The following is a 23629-nucleotide window of genomic DNA, read 5'->3' on the forward strand; positions in this document are numbered from 1 at the left end:
AGAAGAAGAAGAAGAAGAAGAAGAAGAAGAAGAAGAAGAAGAAGAAGAAGAAGAAGAAGAAGAAGAAGAAGAAGAAGAAGAAGAAGAAGAAGAAGAAGAAGAAGAAGAAGAAGAAGAAGAAGAAGAAGAAGAAGAAGAAGAAGAAGAAGAAGAAGAAGAAGAAGAAGAAGAAGAAGAAGAAGAAGAAGAAGAAGAAGAAGAAGAAGAAGAAGAAGAAGAAGAAGAAGAAGAAGAAGAAGAAGAAGAAGAAGAAGAAGAAGAAGAAGAAGAAGAAGAAGAAGAAGAAGAAGAAGAAGAAGAAGAAGAAAATTCCGATGCGAAAACAATGTTTCCCATTTTTTTCGGAAAGCGCTCGCGCTTTCCTACCTCATGGTGTGGGTCCCTGGTCACTGACGGGTACTTTTGTTAATTTTGAGTGGGCTCCGCCCACTTTGTGTTTTTGGCCCTCTATACAGTAATAATGTTCAATTTTTATTTTTTTATTATCAATTTTATGTTTATATGCACGGAACATGCAAGAGATGGGGAACGTATTCGTGAGCTACTTAGCGCAAATGAGTGCTTTATAAGGGGATGACGACCGCTTAAAGTGCTCGTTTAGCGCGCACTTTTGCACGGGCTTCGCCCGTTTACAACGGTAATGTTCCATTTTCCTACTACTAATTAGTATGCACGGGGCGTGCATGAGTGAAGGAGTGCGTTAGTGAGTGTTTGGAAGTGGGCGAGCGCTTCGCACTTTCGCAGCCGTGCTTCGCACGGCCTTACGAGATTAATAGGCCTCTCGGCTTGTGGTGCTCGGGCCTAATAATGGACAGAGCCCAAATAGAAGTCATTTTTAAAAGCCAATACTTCACCTCAAACATTCAAAATATGAAGCTTTGACCCCAAACCACTTCCAAATTCGAGAGCCTCATGTATCATTACAACAACGCCAAATCTGAACTATTTTTCTACTTCTACAAATTCATTTCTGAAACATACCAAAAGAAAACCTACATGAACCAAGCTGTCCTATAGCGATAAAAGTATGTCCCGCCCGTTTCCACTCTATCTTTACCTACTGATGGCCCCTGGACCGTAACATGGCCCTCGCTCCTGCACTTTCTGCTCCAACAGTCGTTCTGCTTCTCAACCTGTTACTTATCACACAGGAACACAAACCGCTTTCTCCATGACATACTTGTTTGGACAAAGTGGCCTAACTGGCGAGGGACCACAGTTTAGGATTATGGGGAAAATGGAGGTATGAATAAGTAAAGGCCATTAAATATGCATCCAACATACATGCAGATAAATAAGTGCGGTTATGTGAAATTAGACATAAAGTGGTGTTTGGAATATTTATGAAGATGCACTTATTAAATAACTCTCTCGTCTCTAACATCAGTATATTACGTATATTAGTTTGAGGCGGAAGATAAATTTGATCATTTACTGCTTCTCAATTACACACAGTGGTTATACGCTACTCCTTTTTGATAGTTACTTTTAGATAATCGGTTTGTTCGTATTTGAATACTTTAGTGCGTGCACAAAATCTTGGATTCCTTGGAGGAATTTGTACAAAAAAATCAATAAATCAATAGTGGAACAAATTTGACAGAGCTTCATGGAAGAAGTACTCAATTTTGTTACTTCATTAAAAACATGGATACAGGAGAGAAAAAAAGTAGACGTTAAATAAATCACATAAAACATCAATCAATCAACCTTTATTTATAGAGCCCTTTACAACACTTAAAGTGACCAAAGTGCTTCACAATAAAATCAAGGCAATACAAAATACAGAACTAAATAAAAACAAACCGTACAAAATAAAGTGTCATTACATTACATAGTGTTAAAAGTCAGTCTGAATAAATACGTTTTTAGCCTAAATTTAAAAAGGTTAAAATCTGTATGTCTGGGGGGAGTTTGTTCCAGAGTCTGGGACCAGCAACAGAGAAGGCTCGATCCCCCCAGTGCTTGAGTCTGGCTCTGGGGACGTCCAGTAAAAGCTGATTTGTTGACCTTAGCGCCCTGCTTATGTTACGAGCAGACAGGAGCTCAGCCAGATAAGCAGGTACCTGGCCATTTAAAGCTTTAAAAACAAAAAGTAAAATTTTAAAATCAATTCTAAAAGAAACAGGAAGCCAGTGAAGAGTAAAAAGAACCGGGGTAATGAGAAAAACTTAAAGAATAGTAATTAATTATAAAAGCGTCAAATTTTGATACTGGCCATTTATAAAGTTTAGGTCAGTTCAGGTCTAAAACCATACAAAAAAAAAAGTTTACTTTTAAAATGTATCCACTGTAAAATGTATAAAAGTGCAGTACAGATACAAGTTTTACACTTTTACTTTAGTGTTTTGTTACATTCCACCACTGATTCTAAACAATAAACATCGGAAAAACCTTGTCCAGAATCATATTGCTCTGTACTTTGCTCAGTATTGGCTGAAGGTGCGATGGAGGGAGTGGCTACCAGACTCAAGTGTTCAGATCCCAGGCAAGAAAAAAAACCTCATCGATTGATCTATTCTCTATTTCAAATGCATTTAAGGCCGAATGTTGTGTTTTCCAGGGGGCGGTTCCAGGTTGCTCTTTTGCTAACTTGACAATGTAAATGCTGGCGTGAAGAGGCTGGCGTGGGATGGTGTCAGTACATATGGTGATAGTGTTCGATCCAATGACATGATAACTGTGGCATTCAAAAGCACCAATATTATATTGATATTTTGAGTCATTCCTCATATACAGGCAATGAAAGAAGTGAGGAATAAAACAGTTTGATTTTCCGTTGTTCAATTCGTTCCCAAAATTGAAATAAATCAATCAATAATGAAGTAGAGGCTCAGAGCGTTGTTTCTTTATTTAATTCATCTTTATTTGTTATGCGCAACGCGGAGAGCTCCCTTTCCAGCTCCTGCTCGGACTGAACCAAGACTAAATCAGGTCCCAACCCCAGAGGCACTGGGCACAGAATACAGCACAGTCTGCGCACACACCTCTGCAAAGTTCACAGACATATGAACTTGTTTCGGCGTTCAGGTGCAACATAAAACAATGAAAAATAAAATAATATTAATAGCAACATCTAAAGAGTCAAATATAGCATTCATAATTTACAAATTTATTAATAAAATGAGGGAAAAAATAAACTTGATCTCAGTATGTACACAGATATTTACACAAAAATTACAGATCTTCGAAAATAGTACAAAAAGTGAACAGTGCGGGAATAGTATTGGTTGAGTAATCGTTAAAGTGGCAGGTGTTAAGTGTTCATGAGTCCAACGACAGAGGGAAAGAAACTGTTCTTGTGGCGGGAGGTTCTGGTCCGGATGGACAGTAGCCTCCTGCCTGAGGGGAGTGGCTCAAATAGTCCGTGTCCAGGATGAGAAGGGTCAGCAGTGATCTGACCTGCTCATCCCAGAGTCCTGGAGACATACAGGTCCTGCGGAGATGGAAGTCTGCAGCCAATATCTTTCTCAGCAGAGCGCACAATGCGTTGTAGTCTCTGTTTGTCCCTGGCTGTGGCTCCAGCGTACCACACGGTGATGGAGGAGGTGAGGATGGACTCAATGATGACCGTGTAGAACTGCACCATAATCTGCACTGGCAACTTTGCTTTCCTCAGCTGCCGCAAGAAGTACATGCTGCTGGGTCTTCTTGATGAGGGAGCTGATAGTGGGCTCCCACTTGAGGTCCTGTGTGATGGTGGTGCTGAGGAAGCGGAGGGATTCCATGGTGGTGATGGGGGAGTCTGTCAAGTTGAGGGAGGGCTGAGGGGCTGTGACTTTCCTGTCCATGATCATCTCCACTGTCTTCTGGGCGTTGAGCTTCATGTTGTTACCACGGCACCAGGACAGCAGCCGGTCCACCTCCCTCCTGTAGACAGACTCGTCCCCGTCTAAGATGAGCCCGATGAGGGTGGAGTTCTCCGCAAAATGTATCATTTTTACAGAGCCATGGCTGGAGGTGCAGCAGTTTGTGTTCAGGGAGAAGAGGAGAAAGTACATAGCCCTGTGGAACTTCTGTGCTGATAGTCCATGTGCCCTAGACATTCTTCCCCAGCCACTGCCTCCGATCCGTCAGGGAGTCAGTGATCCTCCTGCAGGTGGAGTCAGGCACAATAAGCTGTGGGAGCTTGTCCTGGAGCAGAGCAGGGAGGATGGTGTTGAATGCAGAGCTGAAGTCCACAACCAGGATCCTGGCATTGGTTCCCGGGGAGTCCAGATGCTGCAGGATGAAGTGGGTTGCCAGGTTGATGGCGTTGTCTACAGACATGTTGGCTCTGTAGGTGAACTGCAAGGGGTTAAGCAGGGGGGAGGTGAAGGACTTGAGGTGGGGCAAGACCAGGCGCTCAAATGACTTCATGACTACAGATGTCAGCGCCACAGTTCTGTAGTCATTAAGTCTAGTGATCCGGGGCTTCTTGGGGACAGGCACGATGATGGGCGATTTGAAGAAGGCTGGGACACGGCACGACTCCAGGGAGGTAATGTCTGTGTAGACAGGGGTCAGTTTTTTCGGTCGTCTGCAGCGTGGGGGTTTTAGACTTGTAGTTGATGAGAAGCCTCTCCACACAGAGGCTGTGTTGTGCTATCAGTATGTGCCAGTTTTGCGCAGACTGGGACAAGTGTGTTGGGTGAATGTGATGGTGACGGTGGGGATTTATCCAGTTTCCCCAAACTGACGTTCCTCTCTGAGCTGAGCACATGGTCTGTACGGTCCATTCTGGCCCCGCCCGCACAGTAACAGGGGTCCAACGTTGGAGCTTTAGGTTTCCATTGTGCCCATGAAGGTTGTTTTATTATGATTATCTCGTCCATGTGGGGATAGTAAAACGACTTCACTGCACTTGTTTTGAAGTTTATTAGTTACCATTATGGCCATTCCCAGAATGCACCTGACCACGCCCTCAATTTGGATCACTGCACCTCATATTTCGGCATGATAACACCTCTTCTTTAGAATTCCACAGTCTGCGTTGTCATCGTTTGCGTTGTCAACATAATGTGTTAGGAGACGAGCTCCATAGTGCCCAAGTTAACGCTAAAACCAGAGGCAAAATATGAGCCTTAATCTTTGAGCAGTAGAAAGTGTTGTAAATAATAATTACAAAACAACTTCTGTTACCATCTTCAAAATCTGATGTTGTTTTCATCCATCTCGTTGAATGTGTCTATTATTTGGAAACAGCTCACGCAATCTCCAATTATGAACCAGCCTGTGTATGCACCAAGATCAATATTTGTCAAAAGCAGAGAGTCTGGCTATTGGACATATACTGTGATTTGAATCAATGCAGCTACGGCGAGTACAAGTAGCTTTGTGAAGATGTTCGATTCGGCCTCAAATAGTCCTCAAGAGGCTGAGGAACGGCAAACATGATAAACGACAATGTACATTTTGTCAAATGGCACAAGGGATCAGAAAAGAGGATATCTGGCTGCTGTAAATTAAATCAATTATTGAGGTGCCAAAGTTTGACCGTTAGAAAGTCACAATTTTCTGTGATCTGGAAGCAAATTAACCCAATGTCTGGCCTTTAAACTAAAAGATAAGCTAAAAGATAAAATTCAAAAGAGTTCATACATAGTTTTAAAGGCCAAGAATGGACATAAATATGTTTAGTTTAAACATTTTAAAATAAATTATAAGTATCACTGACGAGCGCAAAATTGTAATGTGTTTGTTTAACTTTGGGGGAGGGGGTAAAGCCACTTTGGACACTATAATAGTTATAATATATTGCCTTACATGCATGTCATATTCATGCCTATTTAGGCCTTAGGGTCATTAAAAACAGGGTGGCGCTTCATAAATTACAAAGGGCAGACATATACCAAATTAGAGTGAACTAAAATTAAACACTCCAGATGTTTCTGATGAGGATACAAAAAACTTAAAAGATAATTAAGATTAACATTTTATACGTAGGCCCTTTTTTTGTGACTGTGATGCAAACAATGCTGGCTGAAGACAACGCAACAACTTCCCATGGCGACCCTATGGAAGTACAAGTACCTGGAAACAGTTTTGGATCATCAGCTGAAAAGAGCTTCAAACGTGAGATTATTAAAAATGTCAACACATAAAGTATTGCTTAAGGAAGCTGAACTTCTTCATGGTCTCCATCCGTGAGCAGCAAATTGTGAGGAGAAGGCACCAAGATCCTCCAGGACCTGCTGATCCTTTCCTGACCTGTCCACCTGTTAACTACTGCAGCAAGATTACTCAATGTGCTTCAATTGTCACTTAAATAAAGTTATTGGATTGATTGAATATATGAGTTTAAGGCTCCCCAATATATCCTTTCATGAGACAAAAAATGTCACTATGGTATATTGAAATACATCAGCAGTACGGATAAGCAGATGGTTTTATAATATAAGATATCCTTTATAATACAAGAAAATAAACAAATACTTTAAAACGCCTTCATTGCAATCCCTCACCTCGATAAGTTTGCGTTCATAGCTCGCCGCGAGCTCCTCAATGTCCCCTATGAACTTGTTCTGTGGAGTGGGTGCCACCTCTTCACTGGACCGCAACACTGACAGCGCTGTGGGTGCAGAAAAAGAACAGACACAATAATTATACACACATATACAATACTGAAGAAGAAAAAAAACGTCTGCAATGTGACACCCAATTATAATGGCCGTGGGTTCCTGTTAATTATTCACTAGTGGAGTCGTCGGCAGCGCGTTTTGACACCTGCAGCGAGTTGATGCTTTTGTTTTCGCTCTGAGAGAAGAATTTGCGAGAAGAAGCACACATCTATATAATTTACACATTACCAGCCAAGCGCAGGCTATAAATCCCCCATTTTATTCAATTTATAAAACAAAGAGGTGCAGTGGAGTCAGGCGTTTCAGAACATGCAAGAGCAGCACATGGGAAAATATATAAAAAGTTAAACATGTAAACTGCACAATATGGGATTTTGAAAGTGAAAAATATACACTTTTTCATTCTGGCTGGGTTATAACTGCTTGAGAAGTGTGAGGGTAGACAAAAGAATATCCACAATATTATTTAATGGTCCGTACATTCTAATGAAGGACTTTAAAAATGCATACATTTAAGTGTACACCAAAGCAGTAAAACAAAAAATGTACAGCCTATTTGTCCTCGCATGTTTTTCCAGAACATCTTGTAGTTTTATATATAATGTGCATGTTTTACAAATAATTTCATGTCTAAACAATTAAACATTTACTGAAATAAAATATTGGATTGGATTAAAATTAAGATTGTACCAAATCCAAAAGATGTTAATTGATTATGATTAGGTAATAGAACGTTCACTGCAAAAATAACGGAGAAAAAACACTCGCTAAACTACTTATTGTTAAGAATATCTAAGTATATTATGGAACCTTTTCCCATCTTTTAAAATTATTTTATGTTGAGTCAAGGAAAATCATTTGAATCCATTTAAAATGTATACGTTCTTTAAACACAAACTTTTCAAATGGGGAAAAAAGTGTGACATAATATTAAGGTAAGCTCAACAATTGGACATCTCAATTAAATGTGTGTGCAGCCCTAATTAAAAACTAAAACGAGAACGCTTTTGTATTTCAATTTCATTATAAAATGTTCATACAAGCAGCCTATCCAAGAACACATAGTTCAAGTCAAATTTAATTTGTCTGGAACATCAACAGATAAAATACCATACAAAAATCGAAAGTAATAACTGCATGATTTGCTTTGATTAAAATTTAAAAACTGCACCTCTTTCTGTTCTATTAGTCCAACAAAAAAGGTATTGACAGAGGCCAAACTTTCTAGTGTGTGCAAAACTTAAAACCATCTCGCCAGGCTATTAGAAGTTCATTCAGCCCTCTCGCACGCATTCATTATCCGCATCATAAAAGTTGAGAAAGTAAAGGCAGAACAGTATTGCTTCTCCGATAACAAACTACTACTCCCTTGCTCACTTCTTTTACCGCACTTTCTTTCAGATGAAGCTTATTGTCTTTTTGCAGTACGATGTGTGTAACTGGTTCAAATCATTACAGTGGCGCTCGCTAGCACATAAACACGGGCTAATCAGGTTTGGGGAGCTTGTGTGAGGGCGGCAGGCATTTTTCACCTCAGCTAAAGCAAATTTTCGCTGCTCTATCACCTCTAGTGTGAGAGAGAAAAAAACAATAATTCAAATAAAAGAGGAAAAAAAGGGAGCACATGGAAGTGAAGATAAAAAATGATGAATGCAAGGTTTTCCACTGTGATATTAAAGCTTCAGGGAGGAACTTTGCTAAATGAACAAGAAAAAAAGGAGATATTAAAACAGACTTGTTTTGTGTTGAGTATGTTGAGTCAATAAGCTATTAAAAGCGCGTCCAACGCTCAGAACGCAGGGTTTGCATGGTAAAAACCCTGGACGCCCAAGATGCACGTCCACTTAAACCTTGAATGTAAACTGGACGCTTTGAAGCGGCGGTCTGAATGCCCCTTAAGCCTCAGAAAACACTCGTCCGAATGTCCGCACTATTCCCTACAGAGGGCACAATTTAGGGCGGATCACACCATTTTTAGTGCGAATGTCCCGCAGGTGAAAAACTAGGGCACTCAAAATTTCTCAAATTTTTTTCAAACTTGGAGGTAAAACTCTCTTTTTTTGTGCTCTTTTAAGTCCATAAATCATCACCAGATTCATTTTGAGCATTTCTGCTGTCAAATTGGAAAATGTTCGATTTTAAACTAAATATAATCAGAAAAAACATGTTGCTGAATATAATGGGTGACATTATTCAAGCCCCCAAAAAGTTAGAGCCCAAACACCAATGTTTTCAGTCTATTTGATGAAATCACTTTAGCTTCAAACATGAAACTCCAAACATTAACCGCCCTCCAAAATTAACACAAAACACTCTTCCTTGAATACAACCAGCGAGACACACTATTTCTCCTCCTATCCCCAATCTCGTCCACGCAGAGGCCTGATAGAAACGTGTTACGCAGCTCTGGAAATCCCCCGCCTTATCTCATCCCACCAATAGCACTGTAGTGTACCCCAGTCAGCCAGCAAATGAAAAGTACTTCAACATATCAACACACTCCATATACACAAAGCCCTTGAAATATAGACAGAATTGTAAATGAAAGAGGAACAATGACTGGGGAAGATTGCTGACGGTGGATCCTGTGCGACCAATTTGCCTCCACTAAATAGGTTTTTTTTTTCTTTTGAATTCTGCATCTGTCAAACTGTTAGGGCCTTAATAATGGAACATAGCGAGGGATAGAAGAGGGAAAGGCAACCATAGAGACTAAATTATGGTTAAAACTTATAATACAATCTTAACAAAGCAAACTTGAAGGTTGATAGTTCAATAGGAGTGGGTAATGATACTTAGTGAGACCTTAAATAACTTTTGGACAACACCACCGGTTTTGTGTGTACGTCAACTTGAAAAGCATCTCCCAATGCAGTCAGTTTTTGTCGTCATCATCTCGCTAAACTGTGGAACTATGTATTTGGGCCTCAGAGGCCTTGACATGGACGCTGTATGTGGATGCCTCTGGAACCCAGCAAAGAAAATCCAGGACCGGACTGGCATAATAGAGGACATAATAATTCAAGAAATGACATTTGGACAAATTTAACAAACTATGGTCAACAAACTATGGGACATTTATGTTGGACATGCCATGATTTCATTTTATATATTTCGAATTTATTAAGCGATGCCATTTTGATATATTTTATTTTAAGCCTGGTCATGTTTTGTTCATTTAAATTAAATTTATATTTATTTGGTAGGGACAGTGCATGTTAATGAATATACATGAAACCTATGTAGTAAAAACATCGGATTAGCCGTGGGCTAATCTGTTCTGTTGTTCTGTTCTGGGACTTTAAAAAACTATGAAAAACAGAAAAAGATCTCCATTGTAACAATTTGTCTATCCAAAACGGCAGAAGACTTCATCAGATTGTGCAAAGGCATGTTTCCACTGGTTTGCTTCCGAGCTGATGGGGACGGTCCAAAAGCGCTTCCATTGTCTTAAGTGAAACATACCGGCCCATTTAAGAGATCTAAATAAGCTACGTACATGGCTTGCTTTGGCTTCCGTATGCTTTTGAGTGAGACGACTGACTAAGAGAGAATGCAGAAAAAAACGGATATAAACTGAAAATATGTATTTTTTAATATGTATCAACGCTGACTTGATCTTGTGATTTTGAGCAATGAAAATCCAGTATGTTAGGCAAGTTAGCATCAGATGTTTCCTGTTCATCGAGGCAGGGCACTCGCATTAAGATCAAACATATTATGTGCATAATTCATCTAACTTCTAAATTTGATCAAAATTAATCTTCTGAACCTCAATGAACTTTAAAAGCACAGAGGAGCTTCATGGATGACCACATGGTGAGATATTTTGACTTCTGAGGAGGAAGGCATACTTAATATGTGGGTTATTCAACAAAACCAACACCATACCTGACAATGACACCGCCATGTAGGGTTTAGGGAAGCAAATATTTCAAATAAATTAGACTTTCTACAATACAATACTTTGCTATAAACAATACCAGAAGACATAAACAAGCTTTTCCAATGTTTCTACATTGTGGCCTGTTGAACAAAGCGTGACATGCTGAAATGGTCAGTGTGTGCTTTATCAATGTGTTCCCCAAGTGTATTTTTTGTTCAGTAACTAATGACTTCGACGTGAGAGGGTCCACAGGAACACAGCTCATTTTAACAACACTCAGTACAATAATGTCCAAACACATTAGGACAGGAACCAATTGCAAATATGAATCAATTCACAAACTAAACTGGTATATGTAAGGAAATAATATAAAATAAGAATGTAGTGTGATTTATGTATTGCTTGATTGAAACATAATAAATAAGGCATTGTTGACTGATAACATATTAATTCCGTAATTGAAATGAGATTTTCTGAGTAAAATTTTGCCTATGGTACCTAAAACCTATTTCCTATGGTCATGAGCTTTAGGTAATGACCGAAAGGACAAGATCGCAGATACAAGCGGTCAAAATGAGTTTGCTCTGCAGGGTGGCTGGGGAGGAGCAATGAGTAAAGCCGCTGCTCCTCCGTGTCGAGAGGAGCCAGCTGAGGTGGCTCGGGCATCTGTTCCGGATGCCTCCTGGGCGCCTCCCTGGGGAGGTGTTCCGGGCATGTCCCACCAGAAAGAGGCCCCGGGAAGACCCAGGACACGCTGGAGGGACTATGTCTCTCGGCATCCCCCCGGAGGAGCTGGAGGAAGCGTCTAGAGAGGGGGAAGTCTGGGAGTCCCTGTATAGACTGCTGCCCTAAGACCTGGCCCCGGACACGCAGAAGAAGATGGATGATTCAAAATGAATATAGTGTAATGGGAACCGGTGGGTAGAATCATGAGCAATAACCATCAATGTCAGTTTAAAAATATGTACAGTATTTGAAAACATTTGCCAGTATTTATAATTACAAATTTGATTAAACAAATCTTCCATAAAATGTATTTATCATTGTTTTATTATTTCACGGTCAAACAAAACTAGCCTTTATATTAGTACTGTAAATGACTAAATCAGCATTAGCATTAGCATCCTCTGGAAACATTTAAATGTAGAGGAGCTCCTAACGGCTCTAAACGGTATGAATATTGTATCGCATATCCTTCCAGGATCGCTGCCTCTTGCTTTGTTTTTCCACTCGTTATTTCACACCCGATCCCTTTAATCTGGGTCACATTTAAAAACATGCACGGCTGCTTGTTGAACTGCAGCTGTTTATTGATTTGATGTGTCAACGTTAGGCTTCTGTTTCCATCTCATTTTTTCAACCTTTGCACCATTTTGTAACTATACATCTTGAAATCAACAGCATGTTGACATTTCAGTGAGCCGTGGAGTTGCTTTAGTAGACACGTTCACTTGTAAGCTATATTAAAGGGGGGGGAAGCATTGCATTTTGCGTAAATCCATACTCTTTCTAATTTGACAAAGGTAAATAATGAAATAAAAATAATAATAATATCCCTTTCCTTTGCTTCTGCACCATCTGCAGAAGAAGTGATAATTGCACATGCACAGTACTATATCCAACTTCAAAATAGTTCTTCAAACAATTATTGAGCAATATTAAACGCTTTTATATAAATGTATTGACGATAGCTGGCCAATACTTTTTGATACTTTGGCTCATAAGGTCTTGTTCTCCTCGTTCTTACTCGTGAGGCTCACGAGTTAACCCTCAATTTGGAACTTTTTCTAAAATCACACTACTAATATACACTTATATACTGTTAATTATGTTGTAAAAGTTGGTTAAAACACATGTTTAGGACCGATCCAAAAAATGTTACAGCCACAGACTACTCATGACAGAAGCTAATGCTAAGCTAGCAGTACAAAATTGTTTATCCATTCAGTTCCTAAAACCATTTTTGACCATTTATTTTTTAGGTATTTTGCAAACAGTCCAACAACTACTAGACTTGATTCTGAAAATGTTAAAAACCTTTAGCACATTAGCTTAACTGCCATTATAACCCATCTTGTCCAACTCATTTACTGTAATCTATCTAAGCAGACAGTCTTTAAGCCATGCATAGCAATGATTGTGTGCAGAACAACTCAATAAAATAGCGCACTGTATGTCCTCACACAATCACATGCATCTATAGGTTTCTGGTATAGGCTGGAACAGGCGGCCGGAAGATACATTAATGAGGGCTAATCAGACAATCTTCTTCCATTCTCTAATCAACCATAGTTCATTTAGTGACTCCCTCATATTCACATCAGATAACAGGCTGTTTGAAAAGACAGAACTGTATCATAGCAGGGTGGTATGTCCTATTAGCATGGAGGCTAGCTACAGCAGCAAACAAAATGTACTGTCCATACAAAAGAATGAAGTAAAGCATTTAACAGATTTATAGTATTTCAGATGGGTTCCTTTTATTTTATTTTTATTTCAATATGACAAAATAACAAGTCCAATTAACGTTAGCATACAAGGTGTCTGATGTGTGATTGACAGCACATGGTCATTAGCATAACAAGTAGCAGTGTAGCATCAAAGCTATGTAGATTGAAACATATTTATATATATATATATATATATATATATATATATATATATATATATATATATATATATATATATATATATATATATATATATATATATATATATTATATATATATTAGACCAGTAATGTGAGATCAGTAATACAAACGTAAATCTAAAAGGAAACATTGCATATCTGTTTGAATAGAGTGCCAATCATTATCGGTGGGCCCTATGCAATATTCAGGTTGAAAAGTTTGTGATGGGCTATTGTGTTATTTGTTGAACTATATCGCTTAGTGGAGATGTATACTGTTCTCCATAGAGATGTTACTGCCGAGCCGTGGTCCAGAGAATGCCGAAGCGACTCGTTTTTCCGCCTAGTCGGCCCCCCTGGACCAAATTATTTGGACGGGGTGTTTTTAAATCCTATCTAAAAGCCTGATTTCAGGTTGCGATTATCCTGATGACAGGAGGTCATAGTGAGGTCAGATGAATAATGTGATGGTGTGTGCACAGCTCATAATCAGCCTGTGTATTCAGACAGAGGCTGATCTAATCACACAGGGCCGCTGTTTAGACAATGTTGAGTGCATTGACCTCCACATTCAAACAGAAGCGTTCGATTGTTTTTGTTCAACTAACTTGAAATATCCAAGTTTAGCAAATGAGAAAACAAACTCCTCGCTGTTTATTTAGGAAGGAGCACATTTGGCTTGACGCAGATGTTTCACTGTCTTGCTCTTTTACGTAAAATGACATGGTACATGAGCAATAAGAAAGTTTCAGTACAGCTACAAATGTAAAAACGTAATTCAACGGACGATTTTTTTGGCACAAATCTGAGTCTTATTTCCGCGTGTCTAAGCGCATGGATCTATCATAATATAGTTCCCTCAGTGTACGGGGCAAAATGAAGACGGAGAAAGACAGTTCGAGCTGACTCAGAAGTGGACGGAAATCTACGGGAGACGAGAGATGCGATCCGTCGCGCTAATAAACAAACGCACGTGTGTGTTGTATCAGTCCACACGGGGGAGTACGCATGCACACTTCCACCTGCGTTCTCAAATCGCCGAAAAATCGTCCATTGCGCCTTTAAGTATTGCAGTATCAATTCAAAAATGTATTTCTTAGTAAAAAAGTATTTCCAATAGATTTTTGAGACATTTTAAAATAATGAAACGTTGTGAACTCAGAACTTGGTCATTAAAAACTGAATCAATTTGTAATTTTTTTTCTAGTTATGCATCTATACAATGCATCTATAAATTTTTGTTTACCATCACATAAACTCAAAACCGCCTGGTCATAAAAAATAAAGTACTTAAACTTTTTGATAATAATTACATTTTCAATGCCCACTGGTGTAGAAATGGGAAATATTGTAAAACAGAAAGTCTTAAAAAAGAAATTGTGGGTATTTTCAATAAAAACCATAACGTTCAAATGTTTGCAGTACAGTAAAAGTCTATGGTTTTAAAAATAGTTGTAGACATATTGAACCAACACCTCTAATAATATTAACAGTACGCAATAATGCAATAAACAATAATACAATTTAAAAACATATTGACATTACGGATTTGTGTTCTAATTTTATTTATCAGCTTTTGAATATCGCGTACTGCATTTCAAGTGATGTCTAAGACTTTCATTTCAGAAGCCAATCAATACAGGGATTATGAAAAACACTGGTTTGATGAATATTAATAGCAGCATTTCTGGCATGTAATTGAGAATGCACACAAACTGAACATGAGCTGAAATAGGATTAAAGCATTCTTTTGTAAAAACTAAACATGCACAAAACACAGACTTTTGCCTTGATTTATCACGCTCACATCCGTAGAATTCATCCTGAGTGAGTGTCCTTGAATAATTATCTATTTCATTGGGTGTGTGATACCTCCTTGTGGTCATCTTGACGGTTGTGGTTAGCTTGACTTATAACACAACACTGCCTCGTTTGACATAGTTTAGCACAGACAAGCTTCAGTACCGGCTTAATATCTTTGTTTCTTTCAGGTTTTTTATCCCCAAGCCAGATTTGTGACAAAAAACATCATCAACATATACCAAAAATTCATACATTTTAAATAAAAAGAAGGATTGAAGTATCTTGAGTTGTGTTTTTTGTTTCATTTGAACACTGTCTCAACGGAATATTTCCGTTGAGACAGTGTTCAAATTGAACCAAAAACATACCTAGTTCTATAAAGTAGAAAGAAATGCATGATAGACCCTTTAATAATAAGTTAATGGACTTAAACTATATGCTGGTATCAATGAGTTATCCACAGATTTGTAATGGTAAAAAATCAATCAAAAGTAATGACACTGACCTGGGATTCTTCGCAGCTATAACATTAAGTTCTGTAGTGAACATTTCCTTTCCAAACTAATTATTTAAAAAAAATATTAAAAAAACAATAATAGCCAATGTATAGAACGGTACCAGCCTTTAGGTTTAGAATGCAGGCGAATGTCTGTAGTGCCCCAAAAATGTCAAAATCGTAATAACATGAATGACCTACACCTCCATTTAGTAACCCACGTTGAAAAATAACACATTTTCTAACAAGGCTTTGATGTAACTCGCATGCAGTCGAGTGGCTGTCAGTCGCCAAAACAGCTCTGTTTTTTCATATTTAGTCATGTTTTGAGGCTAAAGCTAGTCTCCAAATGAAAAGCAAACATATGGAGTGGAACCAGCTAATAAAAGGCAGGCGTATGTAGATTTTTACAACTCATTTTTACAACATATGATACAATGGAGGGTTTGAGACAAGACTCCATTTCTTTGACTAGAAAGATTTACTCCATTGGACACTAATATAAAATATAGATATACATTTATATGATGCTTAGTTCATTATTTCAATGCTGTGGCAAATAGGGGGGAATACACCTAAAATGTACAAAACAATTGAATTACAACCCTTTTAAATTAGATTGGAAATCGACCAATCTCAGACATATTCATTCCACAAACCAATGTAACGCACATCCCATTCAACAGTAATTTAGTTGGAACAAGTCCCGACGTCACTCATGAAACCGCTCCCATTGTGGAGGTAATAATGTGAAGCTGTGCATGAAATAGCATTGTCTACAGCCGCTCATAAACATACGCATGCATGACTTTCCCATTCTTTCATGACGTTTGGTCTCGACAGCTCGGAAAAATTACTCAAATTACTGTATCAAATAGGAAAGCACAACGCAATTATTTGGATTGCGTGGTTTTAGCAGCACAGAGTTGGCGTGAATAGGGACAATGGCTGAAGGTCAAATACGTCATGTTAGAGAAAAGTGTTAATTTCTATTCAATGGGGTAATTTGCATTTAAAAATAGAAACCAAATGCCCTTTCATCCCAGTTATTAAGGCATGGAACCAGCACAAATGTTTCAAACTTGTCAGAATCAAAAGCGCAATGAAACATTTCTGACTCCTTGTGGCTGGAGTTGGTATATTTTGCTAGTTCTGTCATCATTTAGGGTATACCTATGTTTTAGCAACTTGAAAACATAGAAAAACAGAACTAGTTTTATTTTAAATTTATTGCGGTCCAAATGCAGTGCTCATGATGCGTTCCGATTGTACAGAAATAAATAAATACAAATGTTTGGGCTCAATATTGATGGTGTGAAAAAAATAAAATTAAAACAAATGTTTGAGAATGACAAGTCCTTTAAGTCCTTATGTTGGCTTGGTTTGGTCCGGTTCTAGTCTTGGTTTATTACTGGTTAAGTCTGGGTTAAGTCCCAGGTTTAATGTGTTTACAAGTGTATGAGAAGATACATTTTTTGTACTGCAAATAACTGATATATGTTGAGCATTTATAAATGCATACATTCAGCAAGTTCTACATATAAATAGGACAAGCCATTTACAATAATCATAACGATTATCAGCATGGAACCTTAGTCAAGCTGGGTTTCTATAGAACTACGGTAAATTGCAGAGGCTGTGGTATATGGTTCCTGCTAAGAAGCATAAATAATTGTACAAAATAACACTTTTTCATTGACGTGCTAGCCTCGATAGACATGGCTTCCGGGTTTTGTATATTCAGCCAGATTATAAGCCTCTATTTGCAGTGAAATAATCAGGAGAAACAGGTAGTGCACTGTAGAAGTAAACAGTGAGCATAGAAAAGTGCTAATGAGATGTAAAAGGTGCAATGCAGTATGTACGGTTACCTTTCTGCTTGTCTTCATGGTCACAGTATGGTACCTTTAAGTATGACTAAGTATGACTATGAAGTTATTACAAAAAAAGTTGCTAGTTTCATAGATTTGTCGGCATTTGTCCAGCAAGTTAGCCATCTTTGCTTTAGAGGTAAAAAAAGAAAAAGAAAAAAGTAAGGCTTCCTCGGATTACTGCACTATCCAGTGTCACTCAATGGATAGTTAATTTGACGAAATAGAAAAGCAAATTTTATTAGGTGAACATTCTAAAAGAAACATCCACTCAGACTATGCTTAGTAATTTGGCATTAGCGGTTTGAGTTGATTTGGTTGTCCCGTATTCGCTCTCACTAATACATTCTCATTCATACATGGACACTGGAGGCAAGTGGGGACGGTGTCTTCACTAAGGACTTAAGGAGAGAACACACTGATCTGTGCAGTGTCTGGTTGGTGGATGAGCACCCCATCCAGTGCTAGCCAGGCGCAACCCTGCTTAGCTTCCAAGATCAGACGAGAGCGAGAATTCTCAAGGTGGTATGAACTCTCAAGATATTATTGCCACTATCCAGTTTTGCTACTTCAATAAGAAAAAATCAAAGCCTGTGTTATGAAAAAATAAAATCAGTTTCTGCCTTAGTGAGGTTTAATCTTTGTTAGAAGAATGCGGACAGGGCTGCCAGTCCTGACTTTGGGCTCACAGCCTTGTAACTTCAAACCCAACTACAAAGCTTCATACAAATAAAAGCAAATACCATGTGCTAATCAACGACAACAGGTACAAATAAACTAAGGATTTCTTGCAGGATGCAGGGAGGAGATAGTATATCAGCTGGGTTTCTTCAAACCGAAAAAAGAAACTGCATAGCACAATCAGAAATATAAAGTTTTGGACATTTGGCACCTGATTCCATTTGTGGCATTTCCTTCTTTACTTTATGTTGTTCCAAAAAGGAAGAAACTAATTTGACGAAGGCCAAAACAACCAGAAATTTAAAGTTTGGCCACCTGTCACCTGAGTGTGCTATGCTGTTTTTTGTTTATTTCATGTTTGAAGTTGCTGTTCCTTGCATTGGCAAATCTACAAGGATATCTGTGTGAGTTACTGTTTCATTTGATTCTGCTACGTTTATTAACATTACGTCAATTATGGTCCAGAAGAAATTCACAGGCAAAAACCAAAAGACAAACTGTAAAGAAGTAAGGCTGAGCAAAATCTAATGTCTGTTTGCCGTAACCCCACCGACCCGGTATAAAACTAGCCGACTGAAACACAAATATCAGCATTTTGTAAAAAAAAAACGCCAAATTCTTCTCTATTTTGCCGACTCAAAAAAAGAAAAAATTACCTACCTACCTGGGTCGGGTTACAGCAAACGGACAATTCAATCATAATCAAAAGAACATCAACAGCAATACATTTTTACTACACCCTCACGCAGAGTCTGTCATTTACATGTGGTTCAGAAATCTTGTTGTCATATAAATTCAGTTTTCTCTCGGTGCATGCAAAGGTTCTGACTGACTGCCATGCCAAAGCACCTCATTTCCTCTGACAAACTAGCCATTTCGTCATCCCTCCCTGCTCCCTCTCTCTTAGCACCGTGCTAATTGAGTGCCTTTTAGAAGAAAGTCAATCTAATTGCTTTTTGGTTATTGTGCTAATAGATGCTGCCGTTAAAGGGCACCTTGGCCACTAACATCTCCTTAATCACACGGTGCATCCGTTCAAAAGGACTATGGAGCTTTTACAACTGACCATTTACCAGGATCACTAATGAGCAAGGTTAAGCAGGTCAGATTATCAACACCGGCCGAGGCATCACGCTACTTTGTTCAGAATATATTAAAGTGAACCAAGCTCCAGAAAGTCCAATGGTTTATTTTCTAACTAACAGAAAGAAACATGAAGGCACAAGTGTAGCAGTCATGTATTCTATGGATCACTGCTTATACTACAGACTTACACCCAGTCCGCTGCCAGTCTGACAAAGAGTACAAGCGTTGTACATGAATGTTCTGTGAAAGTAGTGCATTATAATGAAGACAAACGTGTCAAAGGTCTAGTCTAATATACATTGTGTGAAAGGAATCCGGAAAAAAATATTTCTGACTTAGACTAGTTGAAGAAACTGAGTAAAACATTTAATTGGAGGTCACATCTGTATAATCAGCATGGTTGTTTTCCCCCAATTTAGATTTTCTAGGTTGTTAATTAGGTTCCTGTGGATCGTTTATAACATTAATTTCCCATAGGCTTGAGGGGGAGCTGCAGTTCATTGAAAAAAGTTTAACTTAAAGTTGCAAAATGTGAAAATGTGGCTTATACAACTGAGTTACATTCACAACGTGAGGGCTAAAATTAGGGGTGCATCGATATATCGGCCCAGTATCGTATCGGCTGATATTCAGGTCATTGAGTAATATCATCCCTTCAAAACAGGAAGAAAGAAACAGCTCCATGGACTGAGTCTATATTTTAACAGAACAGTCAACTTTACTCCAGTCTCTATTCTGTCTTCTATTCACTTGCAATGTTTTTTTTCAGACATTATTTGACCATTTTCCTCCTCAGAAAACAGTTTAGAGACGTTTACAGCAAATAACTTTAGTTGTAGTGCTACATATACCATATCAAACTTTTTACTTTTTAGTATTATGTGTTCTAACTGGCTCTACACACTTTAAAATATATTTGATTGCTATTTTAGAATACAAATTAGTTTGTAGCTAGTATATTTCTTTGATATAAATATATTTAGAAAAAAAAAATTTAATAACCATTTACAAAATATCAGCCTAATATCGGTTACCGGCCAGAGCATTCTTACAATATCGGCATTGGTCCAAAATTTCAATATCGGTGCACCACTAGTTAAAATAAAAATATGCAGCAGTTTATCCCAGAAAAAGTACAAAACCAAGTTAATTGGAACAATAGCTTTTCCAATTATTTGATTTTTTGGGTTTGTTACAAATAAACCACTGAAGGTCATAATGAAAATTCCTTCAAACATCATTAAAAGAAATGTTTCATCCTTTTGAGCTGATTTAATGCCGTCTCAGTTTTTGGGTCCTTTTTAAAAATTTATTCTGGTCCTTTTTACTGGGCATCAGCTAAGTTTTACTGTGGTTTAGGCTTGGTTTGAACCAGTTTTGGGTTTGACTTAGACTTGGTTCAGCCCAGACGAAACAGATTAACATGTACACTCATTAGCATGTAGCTCTCAAATCATACTCAACTATTCCGGATCAAAATCTGCTGCTTATGCTGTCCCGATTTTTTTTTTGTATAATTGCTAATTTGTGGTGTTTCTTCTATCAATAACTGACACTAAAATGCAATATTGTGGCCTCTCTATTTAGGGCAGGTTCATACTATTGTTCGTCTTTAGTTAGACTCCAGAACATTCACCTCCATAAACTTCCAGGTCAGGGTTTCATTGTATTCCTTTGGGAGAAACATTTGAGCAAAACACAAGGATTCGAAAGCCAATACAAATCTAAAGTGTAAATGCGTCATTCCCTATAGTACTGTATGTATGTATGTATGTGCCATTGATGTTTGTATATGAGGGAGGCTTACAGAGAAGTACAAGAGCAGACAGAGAGAATTGGAGTTGGGCTTGGCTGCTCCTCACTTTGCCCTGCAGGGAGAGGGCACCAGCTGAACCAGCATTAACTATTGATGTTCCCATCTGCAGACCAGAGCGGAGAGAGACCACTCTTTAATATTCACCATACTTATGTACAATCTAAAAGAAGACTAAATGGACTGTGACCAACTGATTTATACATTTGATATTTCAGAATTGTATAGAATAGCAATTGCTGAGAAGAGAAGCACGGTTGATAATCATGAACGTTTTAAAGGTTCTTTACTGGTGGGGAGGTATACAAACGTATATATTTTGCATTAAATTACACGTTTTTACTGTTCTAAGAAAAACATGCATTCCAACTGTGAGCCTCTCCATAGATCGAACTTAGCATCTTAGCATCATCTGCTTGTCTCCATGGGGATATTTGAGACGGTCAAGTTTAATGCCATACTGGGGAACATTCCAGAAAAATAGATCATATCTCCATGACAACTAAAGTTTGCCCAAGTTTCTGTCTTTGACTCAAGGTCTCAAAGCACTCCACCAGCTGAGGTTATGCAGGGTGACCTCTTTCTCCTCCGTCATGATTTTAAAGTGTTGGCAGCTCTATGGATTAAAGGGTCCCGAATTCTTTTTTTATGAAACAAAGTAAAAGTACAGTACAGATTATTGTATTCTAAAAGAAACTCTTCTTAGGGTGAAAAAGAGACCGCTGTCCGTTGTTTGTATCACAGAATTGTTTGAATTACAGAATGTATTATTCATTGCAAAGCAGGAAGTGCGCTGTTAGCATGCTAATGTTTGTTAGCTTTCGTGTGACGTTTACGTTGCTCTAGCCTCTGTAAGCTGTAAAAAATGCTTATAAGCTCATTGTGGTTGGATGTTAGGGTTATAATTTGGATGCTCAAAATGCGTTGATAATACATTTGAACAACTCAAAACGGTTTAAAATGAACTTGTTCAGTTGTTCACGTTTTAAGAAGGTAAAAATCTTGCGCTGCCCGGTGGTCGAATGGTTAAGGTGGCAGCACACATGCCAGGCGCTATGTGCAGCCAGCCGCAGTGTCGTTTAATTCGAATATCGACAATTTACTGCAGCTCTCTCATCCCCGTGTCACGCTAAGCTGTCCTGTCTAATTAAGCCTAGGGGCCAAAAAAAATCCTTATGTTTTTTAGAAAAAGCAAAGAAAGACAAAGGAAGAACATGCAAACTGAGAAAGTTAGTATAAAGAATTTTTGGAAGACGCACAGAAAACAAAGGAACATGACTTAATTATAATGACTATTAGAAATGCATTGGACCATCAGCACAAAAAAATACAGTGCGCTCTTCCAATCCATTCACGACTAATCCATAATGAATGAGCCAAATTACACAGATCACTGCTTTCACCCGCACCTCAGGAACAAAAAGAGTGAGGCATAACAGCACACAAAAAAGAGACATTTTTCAGCTACATAAAATATAAAGTTTTGTATTCCCTCAAAATAAAATCATCACTTCAACTTTAGGAGATAAATTATGTAGAGCTTTTTTTCCCCATATTTTCTCCGGACAGTGAGGTAAGGACACAGCCAAGCGGAGCAGGAGATGTCTTTCCGAACTATTTAACAGTGTACATCTCATTTGCTCTTGGGCCATTACAGTAAATCCACATTATGGGGGCTTGTCGCAGCTGTGCTCTCAGAAGACGGAGACCGGAGAATCGAGAGAATGCCGCCATCTATAGGTCACACACAAAGAACTGACCTACACAATAATAAACTCTTAATAATAACGCTAAATATTTGCAGTATGTGATAGCCTTATGGTCAACTTCTGACTAAAGTATGTTCCTGATTAGATATGTAGTAAATAGTTAGTAGTATTACGCAATAGGTCGTAGTATTAGTAAGCAGTAGTATTAGTATGAACATTCGTAGTGAAAACTAATATGTTGTAGTACTAAACACTAATAAGTAGTAGTAGTAAAAGTAAATAAGTCATAGTACTAAAAGCTATTAAGTCATAGTAGTAAAAGCTTCATAGAATTAAAAGTTGTTAATTAAAACAGTTGTTGTACTAAACGCTCATAAGTAGTAGTTGTAGTAAAAACTAATAAGTCATTGTACAAAAAGCAAATAAGTACCGTAGTAGTATCAGAAAGCATGGCATTAACTTCCATGACCTGATCAGACCCATCAAGTGAACAGACTTGGTGCTTGTGTGAATATTAAAAAAACTGAATGACACTTAATTATCTGCTTCTTAATCCTTCTTAACTAGGCCCTAAACGTCTGTGAGAGTCTTTATCTGAGCAGATAGTCACATTAGACAATGTCAGTGTAGCCTCCAGTTCAAATGTAAGCAACCTTGGTGTCTTATTTGACCAGGAGCTCTCATTCAAGCCTATAAAACAGCCTATTTCCCTCTGTGTAATAGAGCTCAAATCTGAAAAATCTTGCCTAAAAGTGATGCTGAAAAACGTTTCCATGCATTTCTTATATCTAGATTAGACTACTATAACTCCCTGCACATCCTAAAAGCTCCATAAAAAGCTTTTGACTGGTTCAAAACGCAGCAGCAAAATTACTAACAGGAACTAAAAGATGAGAGCACATTTCACTAGTGCTTGAGTCTCTTCACTGGCTCCTGTTGAGTTAAGAATCAATCCTCCTCCTCCTGGCTAACAAAGCCATAAAGGACATGACCTCATCCTACCTCAAATATATTATAGTACCATATGGTCAGGCCCATTAGGAACAGAAATAAAAACCCAAAGTATGGCAGCTTGAGCACTATCCTCTGCTTCTG

The 23629-nt window shown here is 38.2% G+C and overlaps 1 protein-coding gene across 1 annotated transcript in view; it reads right to left on the reverse strand.

The window, feature by feature from the left end:
- snx29 (sorting nexin 29) overlaps window positions 1–23629 on the reverse strand; it is a 195350-nt gene that overhangs the window by 96255 nt on the left and 75466 nt on the right. The window contains exon 15 of the mRNA XM_072456919.1: window positions 6444–6550. Coding sequence (XP_072313020.1) covers window positions 6444–6550 — 107 coding nt within the window. The remainder of the gene's footprint in view (window positions 1–6443; window positions 6551–23629) is intronic.

Source organism: Eucyclogobius newberryi, unplaced genomic scaffold (assembly GCF_026437365.1).
Source record: "Eucyclogobius newberryi isolate DKJ021-1_F unplaced genomic scaffold, fEucNew1.0.hap1 SCAF_20, whole genome shotgun sequence".
In the NCBI taxonomy this organism is placed as follows: domain Eukaryota; kingdom Metazoa; phylum Chordata; class Actinopteri; order Gobiiformes; family Gobiidae; genus Eucyclogobius; species Eucyclogobius newberryi.